The 17,736-nt window shown below is 44.9% G+C and overlaps 1 protein-coding gene across 7 annotated transcripts in view; it reads right to left on the reverse strand.

Annotated features, from left to right (window-relative positions):
• Positions 1 to 17,736, reverse strand: part of UNKL (unk like zinc finger) — a 130,694-nt gene that overhangs the window by 48,769 nt on the left and 64,189 nt on the right. For 5 of the 7 annotated variants that reach the window (XM_034784602.1, XM_034784601.1, XM_034784603.1 and 2 more), the window contains 2 exons: positions 9,672 to 9,860; positions 6,034 to 6,096 (listed from right to left, as the gene is read on the reverse strand). In XM_034784602.1, coding sequence (XP_034640493.1) covers positions 6,034 to 6,096; positions 9,672 to 9,860 — 252 coding nt within the window. The remainder of the gene's footprint in view (positions 1 to 6,033; positions 6,097 to 9,671; positions 9,861 to 17,736) is intronic. The other 2 variants (XM_034784600.1, XM_034784605.1) reach the window with 1 other exon arrangement.

Genomic DNA, 17,736 nt, shown 5'->3' on the forward strand with positions numbered 1-17,736 from the left:
CCGTAAGAGATTCCAGACTGGGACCTCGCAGGAAGGCGAGCTGGTGACACTTCCTGTTGTACCAGGTTGCAAACAGGTCTATCTGGGGAGACCCCATTGCTGGAAAACATCCCTCACGATTTCCAGGCAAAGGGACCACTTGGGGTGACTGAAGAAAGACCTTCTGAGGCTATCTGCCAGTTCATTCTGTATCCCCCGCAGGTGAGAAGCCTCGAGGTGGACTGAGTGGGCTATGCAGAAGTCCCACAGCTGAACTGCCTCTTAAGAGGGGGGGGAAGAGCGAGCCCCTCCCTGCCTGTTGAGATAGAATGTGGCTGCAGTGTTGTCCATAAGAACCAACATGCTCTTGCCTGTAATGTGAAGCAGGAACACCTGACAGGCCAGGTGAACTGCCCTGAACTCTCTGACATTGCTGTGAAGTAAGAGCTCTTCTGGAGACCAAAGACCTTGAATTCTGAGGGTCCCAGGTGAGCTCCCCAGCCTAGTGCTGATGTGTCTGAGCCAAGGATATTGATGGTTGGGACCATGAAAAGGGGACACCCGCGCAAAGAGCAAGTGGATCTAGCCACCAGTTGAGGGAGGTGAGGACCGGGGAAGGTACTGTAAGAACCGAGTCCAGATAGTGGCAGTTTGGTGAGTACACCGAGGCCAAACGTGCCTGGAGGGGTCTGAAATGCAGTCTTGCGTGTTGCACTATGTATGTACATGAGGCCATGTGACCCAAAAGCCTCCGACAATTTCAGGCTGTTGTAATCAGGTCTGGAGGCCCTTGAGGTGTACTATCAGGGACATGATTGTTTGAAACTGACCTTCTGGGAGGAAGGCTCTGGCCTAGGGTGACCGGCTAGCACCTGTGAAAAAACGGGACGGGGGTGGGGTGTAATAGGCGCCTATATAAGAAAAAGTCCCAAAAAATGGGACTGTCCCTATAAAAACGGGACATCTGGTCACCCTGCTCTGGCCTGTAGAGTCAAGTACCAGTCCAATAAACTCTATCCTTTGTCCAGAGTGAGAGTAGACCTCTTTACATTTATTAGCAGGCCTAGGGCCTTGAATGTTGATTGGATGATGTGGACGCTGGACTCCACCTGAGCCCTGGACTGACTTGTGACTAGCCAGTCGTCCAGATACCGGTAGACTCGTACCCCGCCCCTCCTCGGGAAGGCAGTCACTACCGCCATGGTTTTGTAAACACCTGCAGAGTCGCCAACAAGCCGAATGGGAGTACTGCAAATCGGTAGTGCGTGTAGTTCACAATGAACCTGAGGAACCTTTTGTGGCCTTGGCAGATCAATATACGAAAATAGGCGTCTCCTAAATCAAGGGTGGCGTCCCAGTTCCCGGGATACAGGGAGGAAATAATGGAAGCCAGGGAGACTTGCGGAACTTTAATTTCTTGAGGTAGTTGTTGAGCTGGTGCAGGTCTAGAATAGGTCTGAGACCACCGTTGGCTTTCAGGTTTAGGAAATAACGAGAGTAGAACCCCCTTCCCCCTTACATTCTGTGGAACCTCTTCCATGGATCCCACCCGAAGGAAAGATTGAACTTCCTGGGCTAGAAGTTGCTCGTCAGAGGGGGCCCTGAAGGAGGACGGGGAGGCAGGGTGGGAAGAGGGATGGAAATTAATTGAAGGAGGGATAGAAATGAACTGAAGGGTATATCCAACTTCCACTGTGTTCAGCGCCCAACGTTCTGGGGTGATATGGGACCACACTCTGATGAAGTGGGACAGGCGGTCCACAAATAAAAGGGAAACAGGATCCAGAAACATGGGAACTGGTACAACATCCTCGAGCATCCCTGTTCCCTCCGGCTGCAAGTCCTCTCGATTCCTATTGTCCCTTGCAATCCTCCGCAACCCATCATGTATGCTCCTGGGGCTCATATTTGGTGTTATCTCCATTGACTCTTCCCCTCTTCCTATAGGACTAGCTGCTCTTCTCTTCTTCCTTGCCTTCTCACCTTCAGTGACAACCTACTGTGCCCCTTCTTCATTTTCCAACTCCGCAAACCTGTTCCTGAGTTTACTAGCCCGTCTTTTCCTCTGCCTGGTTCTCTTAGTCACATGCTTCCACTGTCCACTTTCCTCACCCAGCAGTCTCCCCTCAGAGTTCTTTGGTCCTGTTTCCATCTGCAAGTCTGAGCTTTTCCCTTCAGCCTCCTCATGTCTTTGCTCTGCTCGAACCCCCTTCTAAACTCAACCAGAGTTTCCACCTGCATCTCCAATGCTCGGATCTTTTCTTCCATCAGCTCTATCAGGCGGCACTTCATGCAGACGAAACTCTTTTCAGGTACCCCCTCCAGGATCATGTACATGCCGCAGCTTCCACATCCAGTCATTTCATTGTGTCTTCCACTGTTGCCTCTGTATCTGTAATAGCCTTCCCACCTAAAACCTGTTAGTCTGGGAAACACAAAACCAAACCAAACCACCACCACCCACAGCAACACAAACCCGCAATGAGCACCAAAACACTGCCAGAACCCACACACTTCATTCACTAGTCTGTCTGTTCCTCTGCCTGCCTCTCTTAGGCTATGGCTACATTGGCGATTTACAGCGCTGCAACTTTCTAGCTCAGGGGTGTGAAAAAACACCTCCCCAAGCGCAGCAAGTTACAGCGCTGTAAAGTGCCAGTGTAAACAGTGCCCCAGGGCTGCGAGCTGCGCTCCCAGCACTGTAAGCTAATCTCCTCATGGGGGTGGAGTACCTGCAGCGCTGGGAGACCTCTCTCCCAGCGCTGGCGTGCGATCACATTCGCACTTCAAAGTGCTGCTGCAGCGGGAGCACTCCCACAGCAGCGCTTTGAAGTTTCGAGTGTAGCCACGGCCTTTGTCTTCCCCACAAACTCCTCCAACAGAACTTCCACTCAAACTCCCCTGTTTACACCTCTGTTTGCTGGCTCCTGTGCCGCTGCAGCTGTCTGACTGCTCTTGCAGCTTCCCTTTGCTTCCTCATCAAAAAGTCATTTTTCTGTGGGGAAGCAAAGAAATCTATGGAGGCAGTGGGGTAGAATTCCCCCAGAAGTGACAAATACACATGCACATGGCTGCTCAACATCCTCATCCACCACTCCAAGACACACACATACATGGCTGGGTGGCTCCTCATTTCTCTCCTCCTCGTCTTCTCTGACAAACACAGATGTCCCCTTCAGACACACATCTGCAGTTGTGCATTTCCTTGTTTTCTTACCCCTCTACAAGACTAACCCTAACCATAACTTCAATTCCCCAACCCTAGGAAATACCTGAACAGAACAGTTAAACAGATCAAAAAGTAAATCCAAGAGATTAAGAGCATGAGATAATTTTTTTTGCTTGCAGCAGTTTTTTATTTATGCAATAGTATTTCATACTATTTCTGTTGCATTTACAAGGAGGTTAAATAATTTTTAAAAAAATGTACAGGAAAGAATGTTAAGAATGAGCTAAGTATTGCTATTTCTATATATTTGTGGCAAATGGTCAACACTATTGTGGTGGGTCCTGTGCTTTTCCTTGGTGTGGTGGGTCAGGGTGTCGCCCCTGCCCATATTCTTGGGCTCTGCTAGTGCCCTGGAGGGGGAGAGAAGGGGAGCAGGGAAGGGACCCAGGTCCGCCCCCTACTCTGGTACCAGCCCCTTCAGCTTCACAGGCTTCTTATCCCTGGGGCAGAGTTTCTCTCTGTCTTCTGTACTGGGGGAGTCCCTCTGCCATGCTTGGGCAGGGTCTCCCTTCCCCTGGTACTCTGATTCTCTGGTCAACACCACTATGCCTCCAAACTATAGCCAGCTCTCCTTCCTCTCTCTTATCTGACTGAAGTAGGGGGGCTTTATTAGGTCTCGGGCAGGGCCTTAATTGGCTCCAGGTGCTCAAATTAACCTGTAGTAACCTCTCCTTAGTCCACAGGGAATAAGGCTCTAATCATCCTGCGGCTTATATACCTCCCATCGATCACTCTCCTGTTGCCCTCTGGCCCTGCTGTATCACATATTGTATAATTGTGTTTATAGCTACTGTACATTGCAAACATCAATCAAGATAAAATATTAAAATTAGTGCCAACTATGTAAAGATGTCTCATGAGGAAAACTGTAATTGAGCCATGATCAGAGTTAACTTAACTGACAAGCATTCTAAATTATAGATGTGTAGAAAATGTGACTATAAAACACACTTGAAAGCCACCTCTCACACACACAAGGATATTTCAAACATTCTTCTCAGCTGAATCCAGGGTCTCCACCAACAACTATATACTTTCATCCACAATTGATTCTTCCGGCCCCCTTTCTGACCTACAGCCTTAGCTCACTCTTCCAAACTGGTTTCTCCACTCCCACACTACTGGATATCTCTGGAGAAAATCCAGAGACAATGCAGGTTTGTTCCTCTCCTCAATCAGCACAGCCATATTCCTTGCCAAGAAACCTTACTTATTCCTCCCTGGTGAAGTCCTCACTCTTACAATCATAGGCACTTCTCCACTCTGGACCCTTTCCTCACAGCCCCTTCCTCACATTCTGCCCCCCCCCCCCATTGTTGCCCAGGGTCTCACACATTAATGCGTAGAGAAAACTAGAACCGTCTTGCCTTAGTCTTTCTTTTCCCCTACCATGTGTCTTTCTTTTCCCCTTCAGCCCTGTCTGAGTTTGAAGTGTTACCCTCTTCTAGTCTCCAGCTCAATCTCCGTTTTTGTTGCCATCCCGTTTCCTTATCCTCTCCCTAATCCTCCCATTCACTCTCTTGCAGGTTCCCAACTACATTTAAGTAAACATTGTTCCCTCCAGCCTCCAGCTTTGAACCCACCTGCCTCTCCAACTACCAATCTCATCGCCTTCCCTTTCTCTCTAATCTCTAGTGCATTGTCTTCTCTTAAAGCTTAAAGATCTGTCCACTCTCTCGTCTTGATCCGATACAATGTGGCTCCCTCTCCCCCTCATTTAAACACTTTTTGCCAAGGTCACCAGGTGCAGTCCTCAAAGCTTCTTTTCTGTTCTCATCCTTCTTGACCTTTACATGGCCATTGACATAACTAATGACTCCCTTCTCCTGCCTTGGCTTTAGGCTACTGCCTTTCTGATTCTTCTACCACTTCATGATCCCTCCTTCTGTGTCTGTTTAAGTGGCCCCTCCTTCTCTCAGCTGCTGTTCTCCAGACATTTGTCCTTATTGTTTTCTATTATTAGGACCCTTAACAATTTTTCCACCTGAGCTTTCCCCTTGATATGGTCTCAATCTCCACCTGGATGCCTCCACTGCTAGCAGAAATTCAGACTGTTCAGAAGTAACCACCTCCTCTCCCCTTCTGAATCCTCCCTCCACACTCTCCTATCTCCATGACTGTTGGTGATTCCATCAGCCTTCTAGTTCCACAGGTGTGAAAGCTGGCTGAATTTTCAACTCTCATATAGATGCAGTACTATCTCTAATTCCATCTGGTTTTAGCTCCACAATAACTCCAAAATCTGCCCACTCCTGCCTTATCACCAGGGCTCTTGTCCAGATCCTGTCTTTCTGCTGAGACTACTTATCCATTCCAAACTTCAATTCATCCAAAACTCTGCTGTGAAAATCCTCTACCTTACACAAGCAATGACCACATAACTCTCTAAAAATGCCTTCTAGATCATATCCAAAAACAAATAATGGGTTTTCTCCTTACCACCTTCAAGGTCTTCAATAACCTAGTTGCCTCTCCCTACTTATCTGCCCTTCTCTCCTTTTGATCCCACAACAACTTCTGTGTTCAGCCTAAACTTCTCATTTATTCCATGTCTCCCCCTCTCAAATCCCACTTCCTCAAGAAGTCTCATAAAATTACACAGTCCCATCAGTTTAAAAGGCAAACAACCAAACCCTGTGTAGCCTTCCAGACACATATTCTTGATCACATTGCCTCAGTTTTCCTCCCCCTCCTCCAACATTCCCCACAGTGTCCTCCATCTATTGTACTCTTTTTAGACTGTACTAATTCCAGACACATCTTTGGTGCTAGGTAGGTAAGTAACAAAAAAGGACACATATATAATGCTCTTTCACTGACCATACCTGCTTACTGTCTTGTTCACTTATTTTCTGATAATTGTCGGCTGGCAGGCTTTTCTGTTTCACCTGGAAAAAAAGAAAAACCTCAGTCAAATATCAGCTTAATGAGTGGATGGTAATATAAATACTTAGTGCAGGGCCAGCAGCAGCTATGTCCTACTATCTGGAACAATCTGATCACAACTCTGCCATTTCAATTCTATAGAGAGAGTTAAGCGCTAGCTGTCTTGGATATGGTCCCTGCCTTAGCTGTTCCTAACACTGGGAGAGAACATGTGAAATTTCATCTGTCAAACTGATTCTACTGCCAGCTTTCTGGCCTCCAGCTTGATTGAATACCAATGGACAAGAGTTTTCCTGCCTGGCTAAGAATGGGTATCAGTTTTGGCCTGATTCAATAACCCTGCCATCCCCCATCCACAGTTGACCCCCTCTCCTCCTTCTCTCTCCTTTTTCTTATGTGTTTGTCAATCTGTGTTTGGTTAAGGAAACAGTTTTAACAAAACAACAGCTTTTAAGCAAGCTGAAAACATTTTGGCTGCAGCCTATTTAATTGTGCTATCACAATCTTATTAACATTGTCATTATGAACATATTAATATCACTATCACAATCTAAGCAAAGTGTAACAAACAAAGCTGATTTTGCAAGTTAAGTTGTCTTTGTGGGACTAGTTAATAAAGTAAAAGTTTTATATCCTGTGTGATCATTAAGTCAACACCTGATCAGTGAAAAGAACCTTATAAGACAGAGCTATCCACAGGAAGCAAAAACAACATCAAAGAAATTCCATAGCCACACAGAAGTCCATGTTGTCATGGGCTTCTTCCAGAGAAGTTAAGCAGGCCAGCAGCAGGTGTCAAGGAACTGGAGACTTGGGCAGGCTGAGGCTAGAGGGATAGACTCTGTTGTGGGGGAGAGGGGCAAAAGGATTCAAGTCAGTGGAAGAGTGGGGAGGAATTGAACAAGCAAGGGCAGAGTTGTAGATTCCAAGGCCAGAAGGAACCACTGTGGTCATCTAGTATGACCTCCTGTGTAACACAGGCCATAATTTCCCCAAAATAATTCCTAGAGCATCACTTTTAGAAAAACATCCAATATGGAATTAAAAATGGTCAGTCATAGAGAATCCACAACCACCCTTGGTAAACTGTTCCAGTGTTTAATTACTCTCAGATTTAACAATGTATACCTTACTTCCTGTCTGAATTTGTATAGCTTCAACTTCCAGTCATTAAATTGCGTTATACCTTTCTCTGCTAGATTGAAGAGACTATTGTTAAATATTTGCACCCTAGGTAGATATTTACAGATTGTAACCAAGTCGCCCCTTAACCTTCTCTTTGTTAAGCTAAATAGATTGAACTCTGACTGTCTCACTGTAAAATATGTTTTATAATCCTTTATCATTCTCATGGCTCTTTCTCGGAATCTTCTCTAATTTATAGCATCCTTCTTGAATTGTGAGCACCAGAATGGGACACCGTATTCCAGCAGCGGTCTCACCAGTGCCAAGTACTCAAGATTCCCTTGTTTATGCATCCCAGGATTGCATTAGCTCCTTTGGCCACTTAGAACTCACATTCAGCTGATTATCCATCAATACCCCCACTTCTTTTTCAGAGTCACCGCTTCCCAGGACAGAGTCCCCCATTCTGTAAATTCTAATGTATTGAAAGTGACAGAATGGCCAAGCAGAGCAATGGAGGATGACTGAGCTGATCTAGGGTTGAACGTCAAGAGGTGGTGAGGGAAAGGAGAAGGAATGCGAACCCTGTTTGTTATTTCAAAGAAACAAAGACTATGCAGAAACCCATGGTAGACATCACATATATGAACAAGCTTAACATATAACCAAGTGGGTTTGGTTGCTGGAGAGTAGGTTTCTTATGTGTATTTGATAAATGACAGCTATACAGCTAGATAACCTTCTATCAACAATGACATTTCCTTTGTTATGAGTTTTTCCACTGTTAACCTGTTCCATTCCTGACAATGTTTCATGTAAGAAACAAAAGCATCTTTTTCCTAAATAAAACTTTATTCATTATAAATAAGTTGGCCCGCTGGACATTTAAATTGCAAATCACTTACATCAAGGTTGTGCACTGAGGAACAATGTGTACTTTGATGGTAGAATGTGTTGGTAGGGGGCAGTACTCAACAGCCCTGAGGCTCGCTTCCAGTTTATGTCTTATGTTCCTAAAAAGCTCATGCTTCAGGGTTTTCAGCCAACCACCTGGCAGAGTCAGGAAGGGATTTCTGCTCCCCTTCTTCCCCTCACATTTAAAAAAAAAATCTCCTTCACCTGAAGCATCAGGGATGGTTATGGTTGAAAACGGGACATCAGACAGGGAGGGCCGGGGCTCTGAGGCAACACCAAGCATTCTCTCTCCCAGGTGCTTGGCTGGCTGGCTGGTTCTTGCTCTCCTCTCAGGGTCTAATCACTATATGTGGCGTTGGGAAGGAATTTCCCCTCATGTCAAACTGGCAGTGACCATGGGGGTTTTTTCACCTTCCTCTGCAGCGTGTGGGTACAGATCACTTGCCTGGATTATCTGGGTATATCTCAATCTTTTCCCTACCATTGTGGGAGCTTCGAGCACTGGTGCACCTCAGTCCCTCCTATTCCCTCCTGTGGCACATAATAATTTAGTCTCCTGAGGGGTATAATAGTTTGATATAATTTTGATTGTTGGGTTTAGCACCTGGGTGCTGGGTGGTGTTGTTGGGAGGTCAGACTGGATGATCTGGTGATCCCTTCTGGCCTTGAACTCTATGACTATTTATATTAGAGCAGATCTAATTTCTACTGAAGTCAATGGGTGTCTTTCCATTGATTTTAATAGGAGCAGGATCAAGTCTCTAATGAGTAATATTTTGTAGCAAAAATGAGTCCTTGGTAGGAAGTTCTCAATTAAGTAAAAAGAACCGGAGTACTTGTGGCACGTTAGAGACTAACAAATTTATTAGAGCATAAGCTTTCATAGTCCACGAAAGCTTATGCTCTAATAAATTTGTTAATCTCTAAGGTGCCACAAGTACTCCGGTTCTTTTTGCGGATACAGACTAACACAGCTGCTACTCTGAAACCTGTCAATTAAGTAAGAAACCCAAACTGAATGCTTTAAAGCCTGTAAGGCAACTTGTGCACTAATCTAATGGTGTGATAAATCAGATACTACATTGAGTGCATTATAAACATCTACATAAAACATGTGCTTTAATTGCATCCAACACATTTGCGTGTTAACATTTTAACCAAACTGAGGACTTCGTAAATGGAAAAATTCCCAAAATTCTAAAATCTAGAATAAATTAAAAAAACAAAAACAACTTAAACTGAATATAGTTGAAGAATATATTTAGGTCGGTTTTAAAGACAAAATGGGTTTGGAAAAATTTTCCGCTCTTACATTTGGAATTGTGCTCTTTAAAAATTTTAACGCTTTTACACAACAAGCTGCTAAGATCTAAAGCATGTGTTAGCAAAAATGACATCTCAAAGTGCTGGGGGGAGGGGGGATTGTTAAGAAATCAAAATACATTTTAGAGAGTTGAGGGAAATAAAATAAAGGTTTTCTGTAGGCTCTAATTTTATCTATCTCAAGATTTTATTTGTACTTCTAGTATTTACATACCTGATCCTCTCGTTCAAAACCTGGTGCTTTTGGGTAGCTAGAATTTGGTGAAGAAACACCTGATGGGCTACACTCGGAACACAAAGCACCATTTGCTAATGATCTTTGCCTACAAAGGGGTCCAATAGGCGATAATGAGCTACAGCTACCAGAGCTTGACATTACTGTTGGACTTGAGGCACAGGAAATCTGTAGGAGAGAGAAAATAGGATCTGTCCAATATGCTCTATTCTACTCCATTTTTAAATGGTTATTTAAATAACCATATACCTACTTATACAAATACATACACACATGCATATGCCTGTTTAAATGGCAAAACCTATGTTAATGCAACATTATTTTTCAAAGTTGGAAAATTCACAGTAATGTTTCCAAAGGCAAACATTCACACAATGCACAAAGAACCTGTGGAACTCATTGCCACAGAATGGTGTGATGGCCAAAGTATAACTGAGGTAAATAAAGAACTAGACAAGTTCATGGAGGAGGTTCATCAATGGCTATCAACCAAGATGGTCAGAAATACAATCCCATGCTTGGGGTGATGCTAAACCTCTGACTGTCAGAAGCAGGAGGTGAAGATAGGATTGGAACTCTCCAAAATTGTCCTATTCTGTGTACTACCCCCAAGTCTGACCCAATATGGCAGCCCTTACATTCATATAGGCCAGGGGTGGGCAAACATTTTGGTCTGAGGCCCACATATGGGTATGGAAATTGTATGGTTGGCCATGAATGCTCACGAAATTAACAATTCAGAGATATTCAGAGGGGGGCTCTATAAGGGATGTTACCCAGGTGGGGGAGGGACTCTATAAGGGATGTTACTGAAGTGGAAGGAGGGGGACTCATGGGGTGTGTTGCGGGGGGCGGGAGGGGGAGTGCTCTACAGGGGCGGGTACCCGGGGACTCCTAGGGGCCCTGCCAGCAGTGACACCAAGGCGGCCGTACCACACCCCCTAGCTGGGACGAGGTCCCAGGGCAGTTTCGAGAGTCTGGAGGGTGGTATCCTGTGATGCTGCTGGCCTTGATCATTGGCTAGTTTGGGTAGAGGCTGGTGCTTCGGGGATTGGGTGCACTGCCATGTAGGGGCAGGGTTCCAATCCCGAAAACAGTGGGGTGAAGTCTTGGTAAGCGGTGCTGGTCGCGCCTGCGCAGTGTGGCTCTGCGTGCAGGAAGATGGTGCTCATCAAGGAGTTATGAGTCAGGGGCTGGGGAGCACCGGGCGGGCGGAGCGGGGCAAGCCCCCGACCCTGCTCCCCAGTGGGAGCTCGAGGGCCGGATGTAGCCTGCGGGCCATAGGCTGCCCACCCCTGATATAGACCAAAGCCTCCACTGGGGAAAATCAAAGATCTGGCTGAAGATCTGGCCCTACAATTCTGCCTTTTTTGGTGAAAAATTCAGCCCAGACATTTCTCTATCTGGAAAATGAACAGATGAGACTATGAACCAATTTCAGCCCCATCATATGCAGATACAACTCCCACTGAAGTCAATGTTACAACTACTATCATAACCCTAACTGTATTTCTTTAAACAGTCATTCAAAACTCATATAGTAGGAGCAAACTCAATCCTACTGAGACTCCACTGACTTCAACAGAATTGTGTTTGCTTACACTAGGGTTGAATTTGGTCCTATGTGGTCATTTCAATAAGTATAGAAACACACTCAGAGGGATAATTGCATTCAGTGCATACTTGTTTACCAAAAAAAAAAAAAAAAGGGGGGGGGGGACATTATCCTCCTGCAATATACAGATGTCTACTCCTTTACAACTATTTTCCCATCTACTTTTTTTTTTTTAAGCAAACATCACGCAGTAAACATTCCTTGTTGAGGAAGACGTATGCCAAGTCTGAATTCTTAAAGTAACATTGCTTGAAGTAGTAGCTCACTGCAAATAAAGGATATGTAATTTTTCAAATTATTCAATGCCTATTTTCAATATTCAGGAAACCTGGAAAACAACCTCATGAAATTTAAATAAACTGTCACAAAAATTTTACTATTAGCATAAGAACAAGTACAAGACATTTCATTCCTAATGGTAGTTTTTCTAGAAAGTTAAAAACTCCTTAAAACAAGGGCTTCACATGAAAGTGTACCCTCAACCATAACTGTAGCAATGCTATATTTTTATTCTTACCAAAACACATGGACTCTCAAGAAACTGACTATTCTGTCAACAACATTACTTTTAGAACAAAGTAAAGGCAAAAACGTAGTGTGAATCCAATTCTATTTTATTTTGGCCAATGGACATGACTTTTTATACACGTGCACTAACAAATTAGCATGATGGTTTAGGTCAGGGGTCTCAAACTCAATTTACCTTAGGGCCAGTGCCAGTCCTCAAATACTCCCAGTGAGCCAATAATGTCACTGAAGATGGGGTTCAGAAAAGAAAACGTTTATACTGTATTTTTTATTTCAAATTTCTTAGGAATAATAAAACTGTCATACAAATTCTTCGCCTCCCAGAGAGTTTTTAGTGTTGGCCAGTTCTGTCAATTTGTTGATGTTTGGCCTCAGTGACTGAGCAGTTGAAACCTACGGGATTGCAGCAAGGTGTGCATCAGATAGTTGTGTTCGGTATTTTGACTTACATTCATCGTGGAAAAAAGTGATGCTGCCTCTATGGCTGATTCTGCCCGGCAACTAATGATGCTGCCTCCATGGCTGACTCAGCCCAGCAACTAGTGATGGTATCTCCATCCCTCTCCCCCAGCCAATGGAAGCTGTGGGGGGCGGCGCCTGTAGTTGAGATTGCAGGCAGCATGTCTGCCTGCGTCTCTCCTCTGCGGCCGCAGTGGGGAGGTTCTCGGGCCGCAGATGGCCCCTGTGCCAGGACTTTGAGACCCCTGGTTTAGGTAAAACACGCTACACAATGGAGCAGGGAAACTCTCTCCTCCTTTTTAATATTTTTAAAAGATTAATATAAATATTTAATAAAGTCTATGCAATAGACATGAAAGTGATGATGGTAAAGTTATCCAGACATGAAAGATGCATTGGTTTTATGTACTATTTAATAACTATTCTTGTGTGTAGCTCCCTTATAAACAACAAATCATGCCAAACATACATGATAGTTTTTTGTGGGATAGATTTACAAAAGCTAGTGGAGGAAAAGAAAAATGGTAGATGTAGCTTTTGATAGAGTATCTTATTTGAAAAATTAATTAAAATTGAGAGATAAAAAAAATTTAATGTGGAATGGCTGAAGAATTGCAAACAAATGGTAAAAATAAACAGTGATCTATCACAAGCTAAGGGGCAGCAGTCTACCAGGCATTGGGAGAACTGCCATAAGCACCAAGCTTATTTGACATCTTAAGTAAGGACCAGAAAGATGGTGAATAAAGAGCATGTTAATGAAATCTACTGCAAGTATTAACTTGAGAGGGAGCTGCAAACACAAGTGAAGATGAAAGTGATACCAAGGGATGTAATGATGTAAAAAACATGGAAAAACTCCATGTACAGACCTTCACCTTTCTGTGTCAGAGAAGGTGGGAGAATGCTATATGTGGCGCTGCTCTCAGGGCCAGCTCTAACTTTTTTGCTGCCCCAAGCAGCAAAAAAAAGCGCCGCCCCGCCATAACACGCCCCCACCAAGTGCCACGCCACCGAAACCACTCCCACGCCGAGCGCCGCCGAACAACCGCCGCCCCCCGCCGCGCTGCCGAACACCCCTGCTGAGCTGCTGAACCCCCTCCCGTGCAGAGCACCGCCGAACCCCCCCCCCGGCGAGCGCTGCACCGCCGAACAGCCCCCCGCCCCCCTGCTGACCCCCCCCCGGTGCGGAGCACTGCCGAACAGTCCCTGCCCCCCGCGCGGAGCGCTGCCGAACAGGCCCTTCGCCCCCCGCCGAGCTGCTGAACACCTCTGCCCCCCGTGGAGCGCCACGCCGCTGAAACCCCCGCCGAGTGCCGCGCCATCGCACTGCTGAACACTCCCCGCCCCCCGTGAAGCGCCGCGCCGCCGAAACCCCCACTGAGCACTGCGCCGCCAAACACTTCCGCCCCCCATGCAGCACTGCACTGCTAAAGCCCACCCCAGCACGGAGCACCACCAACTCCCGCCTCCCCCGCCGAGCGCCGCACTGCCGGAACCCCCCCTCCGCCAAGCGCCGCGCCGCGTTGCCCCCCCAAGATTGGCCGCCCCTTACTAGGTGCCGTCCCAAGCACATACTTGGTTGCCTGGTGCCTGGAGCCGGCCCTGGCTGCCCTGTTTCCCCACCCACCTCTGACACTGCAGAGAATCTCCACAGGGTCTAGGAATCCATGCACAGAGTAAGAATAACCACTCTTCAGCCTTGTCATTAACCTGCTCAAAAGATAATGTAGCTTTGCGACTGCAATAATTTTTTTGCTGCCCCTCTGCCCCTTCCCAGCTGTGAACCCATCTTTTCACTGAAATTTTAGAGCACACACCAGCGGAAAAAGGAAGCTCTGGCAACTCAGCTCCATGATATCTCTAATGCCCACGTGCCTAAGGGGGAAACTAAGGAGCCACAGAGCTACAAGAGGAGTCTGCATAGATGGATCTGGCCTCCTGTAATCCCCTGCAAACCAAGTATTTTGAGGGAAGAACCTCATTAGTCCCAATGTGGGTTTTTTGTTTGTTTTTAACTTCTTTGTAAAGTACCATGTGAACAGCGGGTGCACCAAAAAGCATACAAATAAAGTTCTTGATGTCTAGAAGACATCTTGTCATATTCTAATAACTCATAAAACAAAGTAATACATTTTCTTCAAACTTTCCACATAAAATAATCCACAACCAAAAGAAGTTTCACCCCAAAATAGATTTTTTGGACACAGTTTCAAATGACTGAAAATAGTAGCACCAACATCATAGACTTGTATTTAAATAGGTTAGGGGTTTGTTACAGGAGTGGGTGGGTGAGATTCTCTGGGCTGCGTTGTGCAGGTCAGACTAGACGATCATAATGGTCCCTTCTGACCTTCAAGTCTATGATTCTATGTTTCTATTAAATTTGTCTGCAATTTTGGAGGAACAAACCCCCTCCTAAATAAATAAATTTTCCTTGCTACTCTCATTGCACACCTTTTTGAGACAGATGCTAGTAGCAGAGCAATTGTTTTATCCTTTGAAGATACTCAAATAAAACATTTGATGGGTTATTTACGTGTTGTGCAGTTTTGTTCACCTATGAATGCTTGAAGGTCCACAAAATAAGCCGGCAAAAATCAAAGTAAGAATTTTCCAGAACTCCTGCTCCATTGTCCCAGCTAACAGGTAACAAATAATTTTAACGATACCAGAGATTCTCAAACTGTGGGTAGGGCTGGCATTAGACTTGCTGGAGCCTGGGGCTGAAGCCAAAGTCCAAGCCCCACCGCCCAGGGCTGAAGCCCAAAGGCTTCAGTCCTGGCTGGCAGGACTCAGGCTTTGGCTTCAGCCATGGGTAGCAAGGCTCTAGTTACAGCAACCCCCTCTCTCCCCCGCCCAGGGCTGAAGCTCTCAAGCTTCAGCTTTGGACCCCCTTCTCGACAACGGGGCTCATGCTTCAGCTTTGGCCCCACTGCCATCTTCAATCCCCCTTCCCATAATTGTGTAGTAATTTTTGTTGTCAGAAGGGGGTCACGGTGCAATGAAGTTTGAGAAACCCTGAACTAGACTAAGTCCAGTAAGCGACAGATTAAAACTTGGCAAATTTTGACTTAGAAAGAGAACTGTATTAAATATTTAATCATTATGAACATGTTCTTCTAGTTTTAGAATAAAAACTGGCGCTCTGTCTTACAAGCCATTTACTCAAGCTAGGTTGGCTCATGAACATACCAGCCTAATTTCTTCCTTGAAGAAATTTTACCTAAGGAAGTTTTCATTTTATGGTTCTATTTTAAATACATCTCATATGTTGCAGAATAAAATATAAATATTTGCCTAATTTGTTTTCAATTTAAATGGTTCTTTACATCTCCTATGATTCCGAAGCACTTTACAGTTAATGGCCTTGACTGTGACTTGCACTATATAAATTCATAGATTTTAAGGCCAGAATGGACCTTTGTGTTCATCTAGGCTGACTTCCTACATAATACATGCCACAGAACTTCTCTGAATTAATTTGTGCTTCAAGTCCAATAGCTGTGATTAAACTAGAGCATATCTTCTAGAAAAAAACATCCAATCTTGATTTAAAAAAATTCCAGTGATAGAGGTTCTACCACACTCTTGTTAAATTCTTCCAATAATTAATTACCCTCATGTTAAAAATGTATGTCTTATTTCTAGCCTGAATTTGTCTAGCTTTAATTCTCAACCACTGGATCTTGTCATATCTTTGTCTGGAAGTCTGAAAGGCCCATTATCAAATTTCTGCTCCTCACGTAGATACTTCCAGACTGATCAAATTACCCCATAATCTTTTCTTTGATAAATGAAATAGATTGAGCTCTTGGAGTCTTTCACTGTAATTCATGTTTTTCAAAAAATGTTAATAATTCTCATGACTCTTTTCTGAACTGCCTCCAATGTATCAACATCCTTCTTGAACTGTGGACACCAGAACAGGACACAATATTCCAGCAGCAGAATGTACATAGGCACAAAAACTGCACCTGCAGAGGTTTTCCAGACAACTGTCTAGGCACGTAGGAATAAGCATAAATTGTGTGTTGGCTTATCTTCTTCCCTATCCTCCCTCACAATAGAGCAGGAGAGTGGTGAGTAAGTGGAAATGGTGGATCTGCAGCTATCCCCCACCTCCGTCTACTAGGCCCGCCAAAGGGGCCAATTGCCAAGGGGCCTGGGCGATTTAAAAGAGCCAGGGGTGGGTCGTAGGGCTCCCAAGCGCACCTGACCGCTCTGGGCCCCGTGCTTTGGGGGGCCCCGCGGGCCGGTGCGATTGGCCAGCGTGGTCAGTCCCAGAAATGACACTTCTGCCCCATGCCCCACACACCCCTAGGGATGTCCCTGGCACCTGGAATTTCTGTCAGCGGCCCTGCCATCCGCAACTCACTAGACAGGGCAGTTGAGCCAGTCTGAGGGTGTCATATACCAACAAATAATTATTAATTCCCTATCCTACCCCCTGACCTCAAAGTAAGGAGAAACCAGGACAAGTATTGCATCTAAAGAAGTGAGGTTCTTACCTACGAAAGCTTATGCTCCCAATACTTTTGTTAGTCTTAAAGGTGCCACAGGACCCTCTGTTGCTTTTTACAGATTCAGACTAACACAGCTATCCCTCTGATACAGGACAAGTATTGTGACTTAGTGCTGTTTCTCTGAGTCACAATGCCTCCTGAGGCTAACTCTTGGGGTGGTACAGTCTGCATACCACATCTTGCTCAGGACTGCTCCTAAAGTCACAATCTACACCTATATACACACAAAAATCACTTCACCACTGGCATAAACCAACTTCTGGGGTGGGTCCACAGCAGTTAGGTGGATGCCTACTGAACAATACTTCTAGAAGGGGTGGGAGTTAGAGCAAGGGAAGGAATTTTGGCTAAACCTAGCATCAACCTCTACTCTAATGAGAAATGCCATTGGATTTGTAATACTTATTTTTTACACAAAACCTTAATTCATAAGTTGTGGTCAAAAGAACTGAATACAATAAATTACATGTAACTAAATTTGTTACCCATGTGGTGTCAGTAGTCTCTATGTGATAAACTACATTGATAATGCATCGCTGGCTGCCTCAGATGAACTCTGCTCACTTTGTTGTGACTTAACATTTCAAACGTCTGAGCAGCTTCAAACAAATGCCTTTAACTCAGAAATAATATGACCTTTCAACTTCCTTTCCTCCATATTAAAAAAACAAAAGCAAAACACAAAATTAAATTAGCCCAAGGCCTAGGGCAGTAATTCACGCCTAGACTAGTAACACCTTTAAGGGCAGATGACCCTGACCCTAAGAGTTAGAAACAGGTACTTTATACCACTCCAAAGGAATTGAATCTCTTACTGATAGTGTAATAGACTTGCCTCTAGCACTGATAGATTATGGTGCATCTTAAAACCAAATATTGAAAAAATTTTAGCAACATCTAAAAATTATTTATTCAT

The sequence above is a fragment of the Trachemys scripta genome, chromosome 10 (assembly GCF_013100865.1).
Source record: "Trachemys scripta elegans isolate TJP31775 chromosome 10, CAS_Tse_1.0, whole genome shotgun sequence".
Lineage (NCBI taxonomy): Eukaryota > Metazoa > Chordata > Testudines > Emydidae > Trachemys > Trachemys scripta.